At 37.6% G+C, this 13,898-nt stretch overlaps 1 protein-coding gene across 1 annotated transcript; it reads left to right on the forward strand.

The window, feature by feature from the left end:
- The first annotated feature begins 10,931 nt into the window (after positions 1 to 10,931).
- On the forward strand, positions 10,932 to 12,871 carry LOC109154013. The gene is made up of 2 exons (XM_019301901.1): positions 10,932 to 12,030; positions 12,123 to 12,871. Exons 1-2 carry the CDS (start codon positions 10,932 to 10,934, stop codon positions 12,869 to 12,871), a joined length of 1,848 nt encoding a protein of 615 aa, XP_019157446.1.
- The last annotated feature ends 1,027 nt before the right edge of the window (positions 12,872 to 13,898 follow it).

Here is a 13,898-nt window from a genome sequence, read left to right on the forward strand (position 1 = left end):
AGAGCTCTCGAAATGGGAGTGTGTACATTCCAACTTTAAAAAAATAAATGAAGCGAGACCCGGAATTTGACAAATCCTGGTATGGCATGGGGCAAAAGATGAGCTTTGGTGAGTAGATTGAGTGATTCCCTTCTCCCAAACAAAAGGCATGAGGGGTTGTTTAGGGATGAAAAAAATGAAAAAGAGTCCAAAGAATGGCCACCCCAATGTGAGGAAAGAAACGAGGAAAGCCATCTCGCTAAGATTTGAGGCACCCATTACATTGTCTTCAAAAAAGCATAGAGCTCTACGTGAAGCCGGACAGCCCCAACGACGTTATCCTAAGAGATGAGAGAATAAGAGAGGAGGTGATCCACCCCGCTAGGATTCGGGCACCCATCGCACTGTCTTCGAAAAAGCATGGAGCTCCATGTGAAGTCGAGTCACCCGATGACGTTATCCTAGGGGGTTGAGAAGAAAAGAGAGCCCGCTAAGCCAATTTCGGGGAGTGGTCCATGCCTTACCTTCACTTTACTTACATGTTGGGTCTTGGAAAGTGGTTGTTGTTTGCACATCGTTCCCACTAGTGGGATCGACTTGAAGGCCCTTGCAAAATAGAAAGTGAATCCCGAATTGGAATGCATGCTTGACAAAGGTATAGAGAGTGTGTCCCCATTTGAGCTTGATCTTACACCATTCGATAGGGGCTTGTGTACTCTTGAATATTCCATAAATTGCTAGTTGTTGCATGATTGTCACATTTGCTTGATGATATGAAGGATCTCCTTCAATTCTTTTCCGTTCTCTCACAACCATCTTGATTGACCGTGTGATTGTCGAAAATTTTGTTTATCTATCTTTTGACACTTATTATTTAATAGGATTAATGATTTGCTTGGGGACAAGCAAAGTTAAAGTGTGGAAACTTTTGATAAGTATCAAAAGATGCTACTTTCTAAGGTCATTTTGAAGGCATTTTATGTGTAGTTTGAATCATTTGGTGCATGATTTATGAATAAAGAGCATGAAAATGTGATTGTGCTCTGCAAAACCCTCTAATCTGTGCATCTTAGTGTTTTTGATGGATTATGGACGAAAAAGGTAGCAAAGGAGCTCAAAACGGACGCATTCGGAAGAGCACGGAAGAATGACCAAATCACTCACGTGTCACGCCCGTGATCACGGCGTGGATAGGTACTGGACCTCATTCACACCAGGGTCACGCGCGTGACCACTTGCGTGGATCAACACTGGAACCGGATCACGCCGGCATCACGCACGTAACGATGGCGTGGATGGGGCTGCGAAGACTTGGCGCAATTTTTCTCTTTAAATAGTAGGATTTTTAGATATTTGTTAGGTTAGATTCATTTTTAGAGATTCATCTTGAAGAAACACTTTTACAACAATTCTCTCTCAAGATTTAGCTCTCAACTCTCTTAACTTTGTAAGAGGAAAAAGGAAGTCTTCAATCAAAGGTGTGAAGACTTTGAGGTGGAGTTTGATTCTTCCTCCAATTGATCATTGTAATCTAGACAATTGAATATTGGTAATCAATTTTTTCTTTTGTTTTCAATTCTTGCTTTGATGATGATGTTATTCTTCAATTTGTTGGGAATGTAATGTAAGATCATGAGTAGCTAAACTCTTAGGGGGTGTTTGGTTCACGGAATGTTAGATTACCTTAGGGAATGTTATATTGGTGGGAATGTTAGATAACTGGAATGTTAGATTCTTGTGTTTGGTTTAAAATTGAATTATGTAAGTAAGGTAACAGTAATAAGACAAATGTATTAAAATGCCAAAAACCCAAAATTAGTAATAAGATAAGGAAATGTGAGATTACCTAAGAAATTGAAGAGTATCTCACGTTCCCTTCCAATATAATAGCTAAAAAAAATTAATCTAGAGGTTATGTTATATTCCCTAGGAAAATTACATAACCTGAACCAAACATGAGAATCTTATATTCCCAAGCAAATATAATCTTGGCTATCTTATATAACTTGAACCAAACACCCCCTTATGGCTAGGAATGTGTTATAGTTTGCAATGTGGTTGATTAGCATGATGTGAGTTGAATTGATGGAGTGTGTTGATGATTAATTGTATGGATTTCTTGTTGTGGAGGATTATTTGTGATGTATTCTTGGACTGGGGCCCAACTTCTTGACAATCTCGGAATCCTAGGCTTAGGCAAGAATTGCTAAGCCTAGGTGAGCCTTGTAGTCCTTCCACATTCCTCGTCCTAGATCCGAGAGGGCATGGCCCCGGAAGAAATATAGGCTAAGTGTTTGATGAATTGCCTCGTGGAGATTATGGACACTCGGGTGCCATATTGATCTACGATAGGCCGTAGAGACCAAAATTGGCTACGGCATTTGCAATCATTCCTCTTGAAGCCACGTTCATCATGCACACACTCTTAATCTACCTTATAGACGCTAATCACCATTGCAATGTAGGTATAATCCTAGACCGCTTTCTTTGAATTGTTGTAGTCTCTCGTATACTTTCTCTCGCATCCAAATCTTTTGTGCTATGCTCTCCTTAGATCAACGCTTGACGAGCTTGAAAACCTATCAACACCACTCTCTTTAAGCTTTCAATTTATCACTCCTTGAGTACGACACTCGGGGTCTCAACTCCTCGTTTTATCTTTTCACCAAACCAAAAACGCACCTCGAAAGCGACACTTTCAGCCACACATACAGAGACGGCAATGAGATTACTAACCGACTTGTACGAGTTACTATTAGAAGAAATTGTGATTGGATTGAGTTCCTTGAGCCTCCAGAGGACATTAGAGCGTACATGGATTAAGATAAGGCTTTGTTGGCTTTCAATAGGAATAGCTAGTGCTTGTACCAGGTCCCCCGCCCCCCTCCCCCCCCCCCCCCCCTCCCCTTTCTCCCAAAAAAATTAATGGAATATTTCGTTACAAAAGTTTATACTGACGGAAGCATGACATTTAAGAAAACGTAAATGATATAATAGAAGATAAAGTAGGAAAAATAATAAAAATACTAAAATCAAAATAATATGAATCATTCATTTCAATAAACAATTACACCAACATTTTTTAGTTCACGTTAGGGGCCTAACTTTTTTTGGCTCTTATTAGGTTTTTATATTAATTTTTTAAGTCAATTCAGGGTATAAGAGGCATCCTCAATATGTGACAAGCCAAAATTTAATTTTATAAATCCGACTTTAAGAAATTTCAAAATTGCCATTTTCACTCTATAAAAATTTTTGAGATAAATTTGGTGTTTGAATAAATTATTTTGAGTTACATTTTAAATGAATTCAACACCGGAACTTATTTTAATTCTAAAATCCTAAATTTCCGGGTACTTCGCGTACCAAGTTTTAAATTGAGAATTCAATTCGAGTGAAACCGGGAGAAATCTGAGAAGCCTAAATCATGTGCCTAACTTGAAATCATTTTAGAGAAATTCAATTTCAACCCCAAACTATTCTAAATCCTGATTTTGGACCATGGTCCATGTAGCATGGTGAACCACATCCCTCCAAGCCTTTGTCTGATGCATGTTTTCAGCCATACAATTTCATTTTTGCCCTCCACCAATCATTGGTGATTCTCCTAGGGTTTAGAGCCACTATATAATACACACATTTCAGACATTGCCTCTTGATTCCATTCTTAGCTTCCCATTCATCTACAACAAGAGAAAAACACAGTAAGCTATTTTCCTTTTTTTCATTCATCAGCTTCCTTCCTTTTCTTCCTTAGCCTTGTCTATGAGGACTTGTAGTAAATAGAGTTTGGTTTGTTTGAGTTGTTTAGGAGGTGAAGAAGGAGGTGTCTAGCTTGGGAAGAAGGTGGAATCCAAGCTAAAGGGAGAAAGCTTCAAAGGTATAACCCCATAGATTCCCAGCTTGTTTTTGGCTCTGTGAAGCCTCTGTGATAGAGTTAGAAATGAGTAGGAATGCTAGAATATTGTGTTTTTGGGCTATTGGATACCTTGTTGATGTTGTGTTGTTGGTGCTTTGGAGGTGGTTTATTGTGTGGTTTTGTAACAACCCAAAATTTTATTTTTATAAATTCAATCTTAAGAAATTCCAAAATAGCCATTTTCACTCCATTAAAATTTTTTTTACGGTCAATTGGTGTTTGGATAAATTATTTTGGACTCATTTTAATACAACACCAAAACTTATTTTATTCCAGAATCCTAAATTTTTGGGTACTTCGCGTACCACGTTTTAAATTGAGAAACCAACCTGAGTGAAACCGGGAGAATTCAAAGAGACTTTAAACAAGTGTTCATCTAGAAAACTCTTTGAGAAAATTCATTTTCAACCCCAAAGTATTTAAAATAGCATTTATAGCCCTTGGTCCATGGAGCATGGTGAACCACTAAACATCCAAACTTTATTCCTGATTCATCTCCTCACCTATGGAAATTACCACTTTGCCCTCAACTAATCATTGATGATCTACCTAGGGTTTTGGACCATATATAAACTCCACTATTCCATTGTTGATTTCCTAATCTCTTTCTTTGCCTCTCCAAAATTTGTCTGCCAAGTAGAAGGGAAGAAACAACACAGTAAGTTCATCTCTATCTCCTTTCAATCCTAGCTTCCATTTTCTCTTCTAGCTTCATCCATTCTCTGAGGTTCTAGTCTAAGTTTGTATGGTTTTTTTGGGGAGTTTAGGTGGTGAAGGAGGTGCTAGCTAGGTTGGGGGGAAGAAGAAATCCAAGAAAGAAGAAGAAGTTTCAAAGGTATAACCCCATGGACTTCCTCTTTGATTTTGGCTCTGTGAAGCCTATTTTTTATTGAGTAGAAATTGTAAAATTTTGTTGTGTTTGAGCTTGGAAGTGATCTAGTATTTGTCTTTGAAGTGTTGAGAATGTTTTGGATGTTTTGGACATGCTTCGGATGTGTTTTGCAGATGAAAGTTCTATCTGGTGCACACACAGTGTGCACCAGATCAGAGTAGCGGCCCTAGCCGCGGCCCATCAGGAGGGCCGCCGACTAGAGCCGGGGCCAACCGGGCCTAGGGCATGGCCCTAGGAGAGGGTCGTTGCCTAGGCCCGGCCATGTAGCGGCCTACATGGGGCGGCTCATGAGGAGTCCCGCCCCAGGTCCCTAAGTATGATTCTGAGAGGATTTTGTGCAATGGCCGGGCTCTTGTGGCTTAGTTACGTGTCGTTTCGGGCTAGGTGTCACGGGCCCTTGTGGCTCGGTACCTCGGGTCCGTCTCGACGCACGTTTTGGCTTTGACTTTGTTGATTTTGGATTAAAAATGAACATGTTATGATGGATTTAGTAATGGTTTTGCTACACAGTAGGTGTATTTGAAGTTCACTGTGCATGAGAAATGTTTTGCTTTGTTGTCTAATGTTATATTTGTATTGAGTAGAGAAGCATGAATCCTTTGAAAATATGATTTATTATGAGAGCATGACTAGAATGTGATATTTGATCAAAGAGATTTGAAGCAGGTTTTGTTGATAGAAATGTATAGAATTTGCCATGTTGAAAACCGAGTATGATATTGTATCCTTGAGAATTTTATGGATTATATACATGGATGAGCATGTTGTAGAGTATTTTGCATCTTACATATATCATATTTCAAAAATGCATAAGGGTCCAACGTGAGCCCAAGTATTACTTTCAAAAATTCATAAGCATGTGGTATATCATTATTTGATGCATTGAGAAGTTGTTGAGTTGTTGCATGCATGAGATTGATGCATGAGAGATATATTTATGTATTATCTATATCGGTGAGGTTTTGGAGGACCCCGTTTGGACTATGTCCTCTCGGATGATTTTATGGACATTGCGGTCCCAGTATATGTAACGTGGTGTATTCCCACGTTACGAGGTTGGAAACTGCCCACCAGACTTGGAATCCTGGTCAGGGGGTGTGCAAACTAATAGTTCGATACCTGATTCCACAGAGTTTGAGCATAGAACCAAGAGAGTGGTTCAGTGGGCGAGCAAAGTATTAGGTCGGATAGACGCCGTGCTTGGATAAGTTCATTCACTCTATGATGAAGTTCCTACCTCGTCCATTTAAAGAGAAAGAATGAGTCAGTGCGACTCTAAAAGAGAAAGAATGAGTCATTACAACTCTAAGAAAGAAAGAAGTCAGTCATTGCGACTCTAAGAAAAGAAAGAAAGAAAGAAAGCAAGTCATTTATGACTCAATGAGACCTCCACATAAAGTATTCTATTTTACAACGAGTGTATGAGTATATTTATAGTATTGCACGAGATTGCATATGAGTATAGTATTGCACAAGATTGCATATGAGTATAGTATTGCACGAGATTGCATATGAGTATAGTATTGCACGAGATTGCATATGAGTATATTTATAGTATTGCATGATATTGCATTTGAGTAGAGTATTGCAAGAGTTTGCATAATGAAAGTAATGATTCAAGATTTTGTACATCGAGCATGATTGTTTAGTTACATTTGAAGTCTTGTATATCCAGCTTGCCAGAGCATGAAGAATTACTTGTACGCATGAGTTGCTTGATAAGTGTGATATGATGTTTACTTGTTGAAATATCTATGTTGTTAAGTCTTTTGGTTTGAAGCATGCCTGTTGATATTATAGGTTGCAAGCATATAGAAAGTATGTGGCGTGATTTTATAGTTGCCTATGAGGTGAGATTGTTGTTTATGAAAGTTATCAAATGTTTTTCCAAAGTATATTCTATAGTACTTTACAGGGTTGAGTGTGGTTATACTTAGCTTCGTGCTAACGGGTGTTTTCCTATTTGTCTATGTGTTGCTTGTAAAACCCCTTTCAGGTGGGCCCAGCGTTGCAAAGTGCTCGAGTTAGACTAGTCTATTAGTTTTAGATGTCTAAACTCTTTATGTTTTGCTTATGACTTTATCTACCGGATTCTAGACTTATGATGTTGTGATGTGGTTTGATGATGTAGACATCGGGGTGTGTTTATCCCCCTTATGCTTTAATTAAGTTTGATGGATTGTTAGTTATTTATTTATTTTCTAGTTCTACCCTTAGCCTGTGCAATCACCACGGAGTGGTGGTTGTGGCGATGACATTCCCACTAGTTATATTATAAGTTATTTATCTGCTGCTTAGTTACGTTAATCATGGTATAGAATTGTATTTAAGTTTTAGAAAAAGTGGGGTGTTACAGGTTTGGCCTTGCAGATGAAGAAGGAGCCACTAGTGCACCTCTCAGTGTGCACCAATGGGAGTCACGGGCCTAGCCAACGGTCTACGAGGGGAGCCATTGGCTAGAGCTGTGGCTAGACGGCCCTAGGCAAGGGCTGTGGCCCTTGGCCGCCGCCGAACGGTTCCAGGCGGCGGAGCTTCCCTAGCCCCGCCGTTAGGTCCGTTGATGGTTACCTGTGCAGCGGTCGGGCCCTTGTGGCTCAGCTACATGTCGTTTTGGACCGGGTGTCACGGACCCTTGTGGCTCGGTACCTTGGGGCCGCTATGATGCATGTTTGGGCTTTGAGTTCGTTGAATTTGGATTAGAATTGAGCATTATGTGATAGATTTTGTGAAGCAACTATGTTCCAGTAATGTTATTTGAGAAGCGTCAGTCTTGGTTTTGCCTATGCGATCTGTATGATGTTATTTGGTTGTTAAATTGAGAAGCATGATCATTAATTGTTTAGGTTTTGTTAGAAGAGCATGCCTAAAGTGTATATTATGATTCATGGAGATTATAGTCAGATTTCAATTGATGAAGTGTACAGAGCTTGTTGTTTTGAATTCCAAGCATGATTAAGTGTTCTTTGAGAAGTTCACAGTAATACAGAATTGAAGTATGTTGTACAGTAAAATTGCATTCCAAGCATTTCATGTTTTAAAAGTGCATAAATGGCCAACGTGAGCCTTGTGTTATTTTCCAAAATTCATGAGCATGTGAAATGTCATTTCCTTGTTGCCTTGAGAACGTGTTGAGAAGTGACTTGAATTAAGTGCATAAGTAGAAGAATTGTATGAGAGATATATAAATATATATACTATCCATATAAATGAGGTTTTGGAGGACCCGTTGGGACTATGTCCTTTCGGATGATGATGACCGGATATTGAGATCTGATGTTTTGTAACGCGGTGTATTCCCACGTTACGAGGTTGGAAACTGCCCGTCAGGCTTGGAATCCTAGTCAGGGGGTGTGCACGCTGAATGTTCGATACCAAATTCCACAGAGTTGAGCATAGAACCAAGAGAGTGGTTCGGTGGATGAGATTAAGCATAGGTCGGCTAGAGGCCGTACCGGGATAGGTCCGTTCACGTTACGGTGAAGTTCCTACCTCATCCATTTATAAAGAAAGCGAGTCATTGCGACTCTAATAAATGAAAGCAAGCGAGTCTTTGTGGCTCTAAGAAACCTCCACAGAAAAGTACTCTATTTACAAACGATAGTATATGTATACTTATAGCATTTCATTGCATTTGAGTATAGTGTTGCACAAGTTTGCATATCAAGAATGTAGCACAAGTTTGCATATCGAGGAAGTTTGCACTAGATTGCATATTGATATCTGGTTGCACAAGTTTGCATGATATGGATTCGTTAGATCATATATTGGATATTTGATTATACTTATTTGCATAATGAAAACTTGCTAGCATGAGATTGTTAAGGAGTTGTCCCAGAAAGTTGAGTTTTGCTTGTTAATTATGTGTTGGTATGAGCATGTTGATAATTGTTTATTGTTAAAGTATGCCTATTGATAAATTAGGTTATGAGCATATAGAAAGTTTTGTGGTTTTTATTAAGGTTTTTGTGTGTTTGAGACTGCTTAAATTTGAGAATGTGATGAAATGTTTTTCCAAAGTATATACTGTAGTATTTTACAGGGTTGAGTGGATTTATACTTAGCTTCGTGCTAACGGATGTTTTCTACTTGTATACTTGTTGTTTTGCAAAACCCTTTCAGGTGGGTCGCGTTTGAAAATGCTCGAGTTAGACTAGTGTAGTTTGTTGCTATTAGTCTAAACTCTTGTTTTATTGATGATGTTTTGGATTTATGGATGTAGACACTTGTTATTTTGTTTGGTGATAGACACCGGGGTACTTTTTTCCACGTTAACTTAATGTAAAAATTTTCGGATGTTAGTTTGACTTGATGTTTAGTTTTACCCTTAGCATGTGCAATCACCGTGGGAAGGTGGTTGTGGCGGTGACACTCCTAATAAGTTTGTTAATTAAGTTTACTTATGCGCTGCTTAGTTTATCTTATTTTTGGTTTTAGCTTATTAAGTAAGTTTAAGAAAAGTGGGGTGTTACACAATAGTAGCGGTCTTTTTTTTTTTTTTTGTGATTTTTTAGGTGACAATTAGGAGGGAGAGGATGGAGGAAAAAAAGAGAAGAAAAAGAAAAAAAAAATCTATCAAATAATAAATAATAAATAATAATAATAATAAAACATTTAGTTACGCGCCTAATAAGTGTATGCTATGTATGCCCCGACTGGGTGTGAATATTGCGCCACACACACAAATCTGAGCAATCTTTTCTCATTTTCTCTTTTCATTTGGGCCCCACAAAAAATCTTTAATTGCAAGAGAAAAATATTTAAAAAAAAAAAAAACCATCACCATTTGTTATAAAACAACACATGATTTTTTTTTTCTAAAAAATTGTGAAAAAATCACTGTTGTAGATGCTCTAAGAGCATTCTCAATAGTGAGGTTTTTGGGATGAGTTTTTTAAATAGTTTTTGCATGTGTGATTAGGGAAAAGAAGATGGGAGGGAAAGGAAAAACAAACCAATATCTAAAAAGTAAAAATTAAAAAAAAAATGAAGTAGTTTAACGCGCCCAGTCGGTCGCGTGTATTACACTCGCCAGACTGGGCGTGCTGTGTAGTTCACGGTGTAGTGAGGCAGTTGCCTTTTGCTTTAGTGGGACCTACAATTTCTGAAAGAACCAAGGTACTCCTGCAACACCCCAACCTCTTCTCTCTCTTCCATATCTCTCCTCCACATATGCACTTGCACATGCAAAAACCATGTAAAATCCCATATTGGGGAGAGTAATTCTACATGTGCTTCCAATTCCTACTCTCATTTTATATTCCCTATGATTTGGCATGCTTATTGCCAATAACCCAAAATTAGTAATAAGATAAGGGAATGTGAGATTACCTAATAAATTGAAGGGTATCTCACGTTCCCTCCAATTAGTGTTGCAAAAATCGCGCCTAGGCGCTAGGCGGCCGGCCGCCTAGCCGGCCGATTTGCGCAAAACCCGTTTTTTTTTTTTTTTTCGTGTTATTCGCCAAAACGACATCGTTTTGGCGAATAACCCCAAAAAAAACGCGATTAAATTCACCAATTCGCACAGAAGCCACATTTATCGAAGACTCGATCGAAACCCTTCTCGCACAGTCACACACCTCACGGCCTCAGCCCCCGCCCCTCCGCCGGCCGGTGCCTCCGCCACGACGCTGCCCGTGCCTCCGACTCCAGCCTACTCCAGCAGTCCAGCCAGCGTTCACACTTCAGACTTCATAGTACGTACTTCTTCTCTCACTTTTCTGTTTCTATATTTCATTATTTATATATGAATTTCCGTATTTGTATTTGAGTATTTTCTATTTACTTATTTAGGATTTTTACGTTTTATTATGGTTTTGTTCTTATATAGTTATATATCATATATTCAATTATTCATATATTTGAATGTGCAGTAGGCAGTAGAATTTGCAGTAGGCACTAGGCACTAGGCAGTAGAATTTGCAGTAGGCACTAGGCAGTGTTGAAAACTTGAAATTAGAGTATTAGGCAGTGTTGAAAACTTGAAATTCTATGGCTCTAATTCTCTAAATTGATTACTGTTACTCTATTAGTTAATTACTTAATTAGTAAATTAGCCAATTAGGTATTATTGATTTATAGTATTAAACATTTAAACTATTAACTTATTAACTATTAATAATTATTATTTATTAATTAGGTATGGCAAGTGATGATAATAATATTTCTCAACCACCAATTCAAAGTCAAAGTCAGAGTGTTGGATCTTCTCAACCATTTACAACGTCAACTACAATAAAAAGAAAGTCCAATGATATAGGTTGGGACTATGGGGTACTTAATGATCCTACTAAGTCAATGGACAAGATTAAATGTTTATTGTGCAAGAAAGTAATGTCTGGTGGAGTTTATCGGATCAAAGAGCATATTGCTGGCATATCAGGGAATGTTAGCAAATGCCCCATAGCTTCAAAGGAAGATCAATTAAAATGTAGAGATGCCCTCATGATGGCGAAGAACAAAAAGAAGAACAAGAGAGCTAAAGAAGTTAATATAAGAGCGGAGGTAAACATTGGTTCCCATGAGAGTTTGAGTAATATTATTGATGTTGATGAGTTGCAACAGTTTGAACATTTGAAGCCACCTTGTCCAATTGGCCCTATGGATAAGTTTGCAAACCAAATCAATCCTGAAAGTTCTTTGAGTTCAGGAAGGGGCACGGCGCAACAACGGATAATTGAGGCATTTGACAAGGAGAGGGTTAACCGAGTGAAAGAGTACATATGCAGATGGGCTTATGAATCAGCTATTCCATTTCATGTTATTGAGAAAGATAGCTTCAAGTTGATGATTGAAGCTGTTGGTCAATTCGGTCCAGGAGCGCAGACACCAAATAGATATGAATTGAGTGAAACATATTTGAAAAAAGAGGTTGATCGGGTCCGAGACAGTTTGAAGGAGCATGAGGCGTTGTGGAAAGAAAATGGCTGCTCAATTATGACTGATGCATGGACAGATAGGAAGAGAAGAAGCATCATGAACTTGTGTGTCAATTCAAGATTGGGCACTGTTTTTTTATCTTCTAAAGAATGTTCAAATGAGGCACACACAAGTCAGTTTATATTTGAATATGTGGAGGAGGGCATTGCAGAAGTTGGAGAGGAGAATGTTGTTCAAATTGTCACAGATAATGCTGCGAACAACATGGGAGCTGCTAAATTGTTGAAGGAGAAGAGGCCAAAGCTATTTTGGACTTGTTGTGCAACTCATTCCATTAATTTAATGCTTGAAAGCATTGCAGGTATCTTTCAATCTTTAAATCTTAATTATTTAATCTTTATTCTTTTCTTTAACTTTAAATCTTTAAATTGTTCATACTTGAATGCCTTGCAGGTTTACCACGGTTTAAAAAAGTTCTTGATCAAGCAAAGAGCTTGACTATCTTTATCTATGCACACCATAAAACCTTGGCAATGATGAGAACCTATACAAAGAAGCGTGACATAGTTAGGCCAGGTGTGACTAGGTTTGCTTCTGCATTTCTTACTTTGCAGAGTTTATATGGTAAGAAAACTGAATTAAGGGCTATGTTTACAAGCAATGAATGGGATGAATGTAAGTTTGTCAAATCAATTAAAGGGAAAGATGCGTATTCTATTGTCTTGAATACTTCATTTTGGCAAGGGGTTACATTATGCTTGAATGTTTTTGCACCGTTGGTGAGGGTGCTTCGTATTGTTGATCAGGATAAGAGACCGTCAATGCCATTTGTTTATGGTGAGCTTATGCAAGCCAAAGAAGACATTAAGAAGGCATTCAATGAAGTTCAAAGAAACTATGACCCTATTATTAAGATAGTCGAAGAAACGATGAGCAATAGGCTAGATTCTCCTCTTCATTTGATGGCTTACATGTTGAATCCTTATTATCATTTTAAGGATCCTCGACTTCATTTGGATGTAAATGTTTTTCTGGGATGCATTGAGTTTCTTGAAACATATTATCATGGTGATTTAGAAATGCAAAACAAGATATTGAATGAAGAATTTCCCATTTATAAGAGGAAAGATGGCGTATTTGGGAAAACACTTGCGGTCAAAGGATGCGAGACAAATAATGAGCGATATGATCCAGGTAAATAAGTTACATACTAGTTTTAATATTTAAAATTTAAAATTTTTATTTGTTAGTAGTTTAGTATATATTTTGATCTTTTATACTTAATGTTTTTTTATACAATTTTGATGTAGCAATGTGGTGGTCAACTTATGGTTCAACAACTCCAAACTTGCAAACAATTGCTATAAAGATTCTAACTCTTACTTCAAGTTCATCGGGTTGTGAAAGGAATTGGAGTACATTTGAAGGGGTTAGTTAAGTCTTTACTTAATTATTTTTCATTTTTGTTTGCATTTTGCACACTTGATGGAATGATAGTTGATACATTTGTTTTGCATATTTGTAGATACATACAAAAAAAAAAGAAATAGGTTGGAATCTCATCGCCTAAACAATCTAGTCTTTGTGCAATTCAATGCAAACTTCATGAACAAAAGGAAAAAAGATCAAAATGTTGAAACATTACTTGGTAGTGATGCAAGCTTCGCACAAGATTGGACTGTTGAGGTTGTTGAAAATGAAGTGGCTAATAATGAGGAGGGTGATGAAGCATTAAGATCACGACGGAGTTCTAGATTGAAAGAGCTTGAAGAAGAGAACTTTGAATCCGAAAGTGAAGAAGAAGAAGAAGTGGTTGTTGAGTTTGAAGATGATGAAAATTATGTGATAGATGGACAAGTGGGAGAATAAAACCTTGAAAGTTGAATACTTGAATTTGATATCTTGTTGAACTTAATTGTCATGTACTTTGTTTGAAATTTGATGACTTGAAGTTTTTTGTATTGAACTAGTGACCTAGTGTCTAGTCCTCTAGTGATATGATGAATTGATAATATCTTTATTTGAAACTTTTGGAGTTTGTATGGACTATGGAGTTATGAACTATGAATTAATGGATTATCGATTATGATTTATGAGTTGTGTTTAATGGTATTGTGGTATTGCCTATTGGTATAAAATATTTACTTGTAAAGTTTAATTGAGTAATTCACTAATTCTTTAAATTGTATACTTGTATATAACTAAATAACTATATCATTCAAAAAAAAA

Source organism: Ipomoea nil, unplaced genomic scaffold, assembly GCF_001879475.1.
Source record: "Ipomoea nil cultivar Tokyo-kokei standard unplaced genomic scaffold, Asagao_1.1 scaffold2580, whole genome shotgun sequence".
Taxonomy (NCBI): domain Eukaryota; kingdom Viridiplantae; phylum Streptophyta; class Magnoliopsida; order Solanales; family Convolvulaceae; genus Ipomoea; species Ipomoea nil.

Bases quoted from the DNA above. Each gene is read 5' to 3' on its own strand.
- LOC109154013 (XM_019301901.1), top strand. From the start codon at position 10,932: ATGGCAAGTGATGATAATAATATTTCTCAACCACCAATTCAAAGTCAA. The intron at 12,031-12,122 runs GTATCTTTCAAT...AATGCCTTGCAG, and splicing joins AATGCTTGAAAGCATTGCAG to GTTTACCACGGTTTAAAAAA.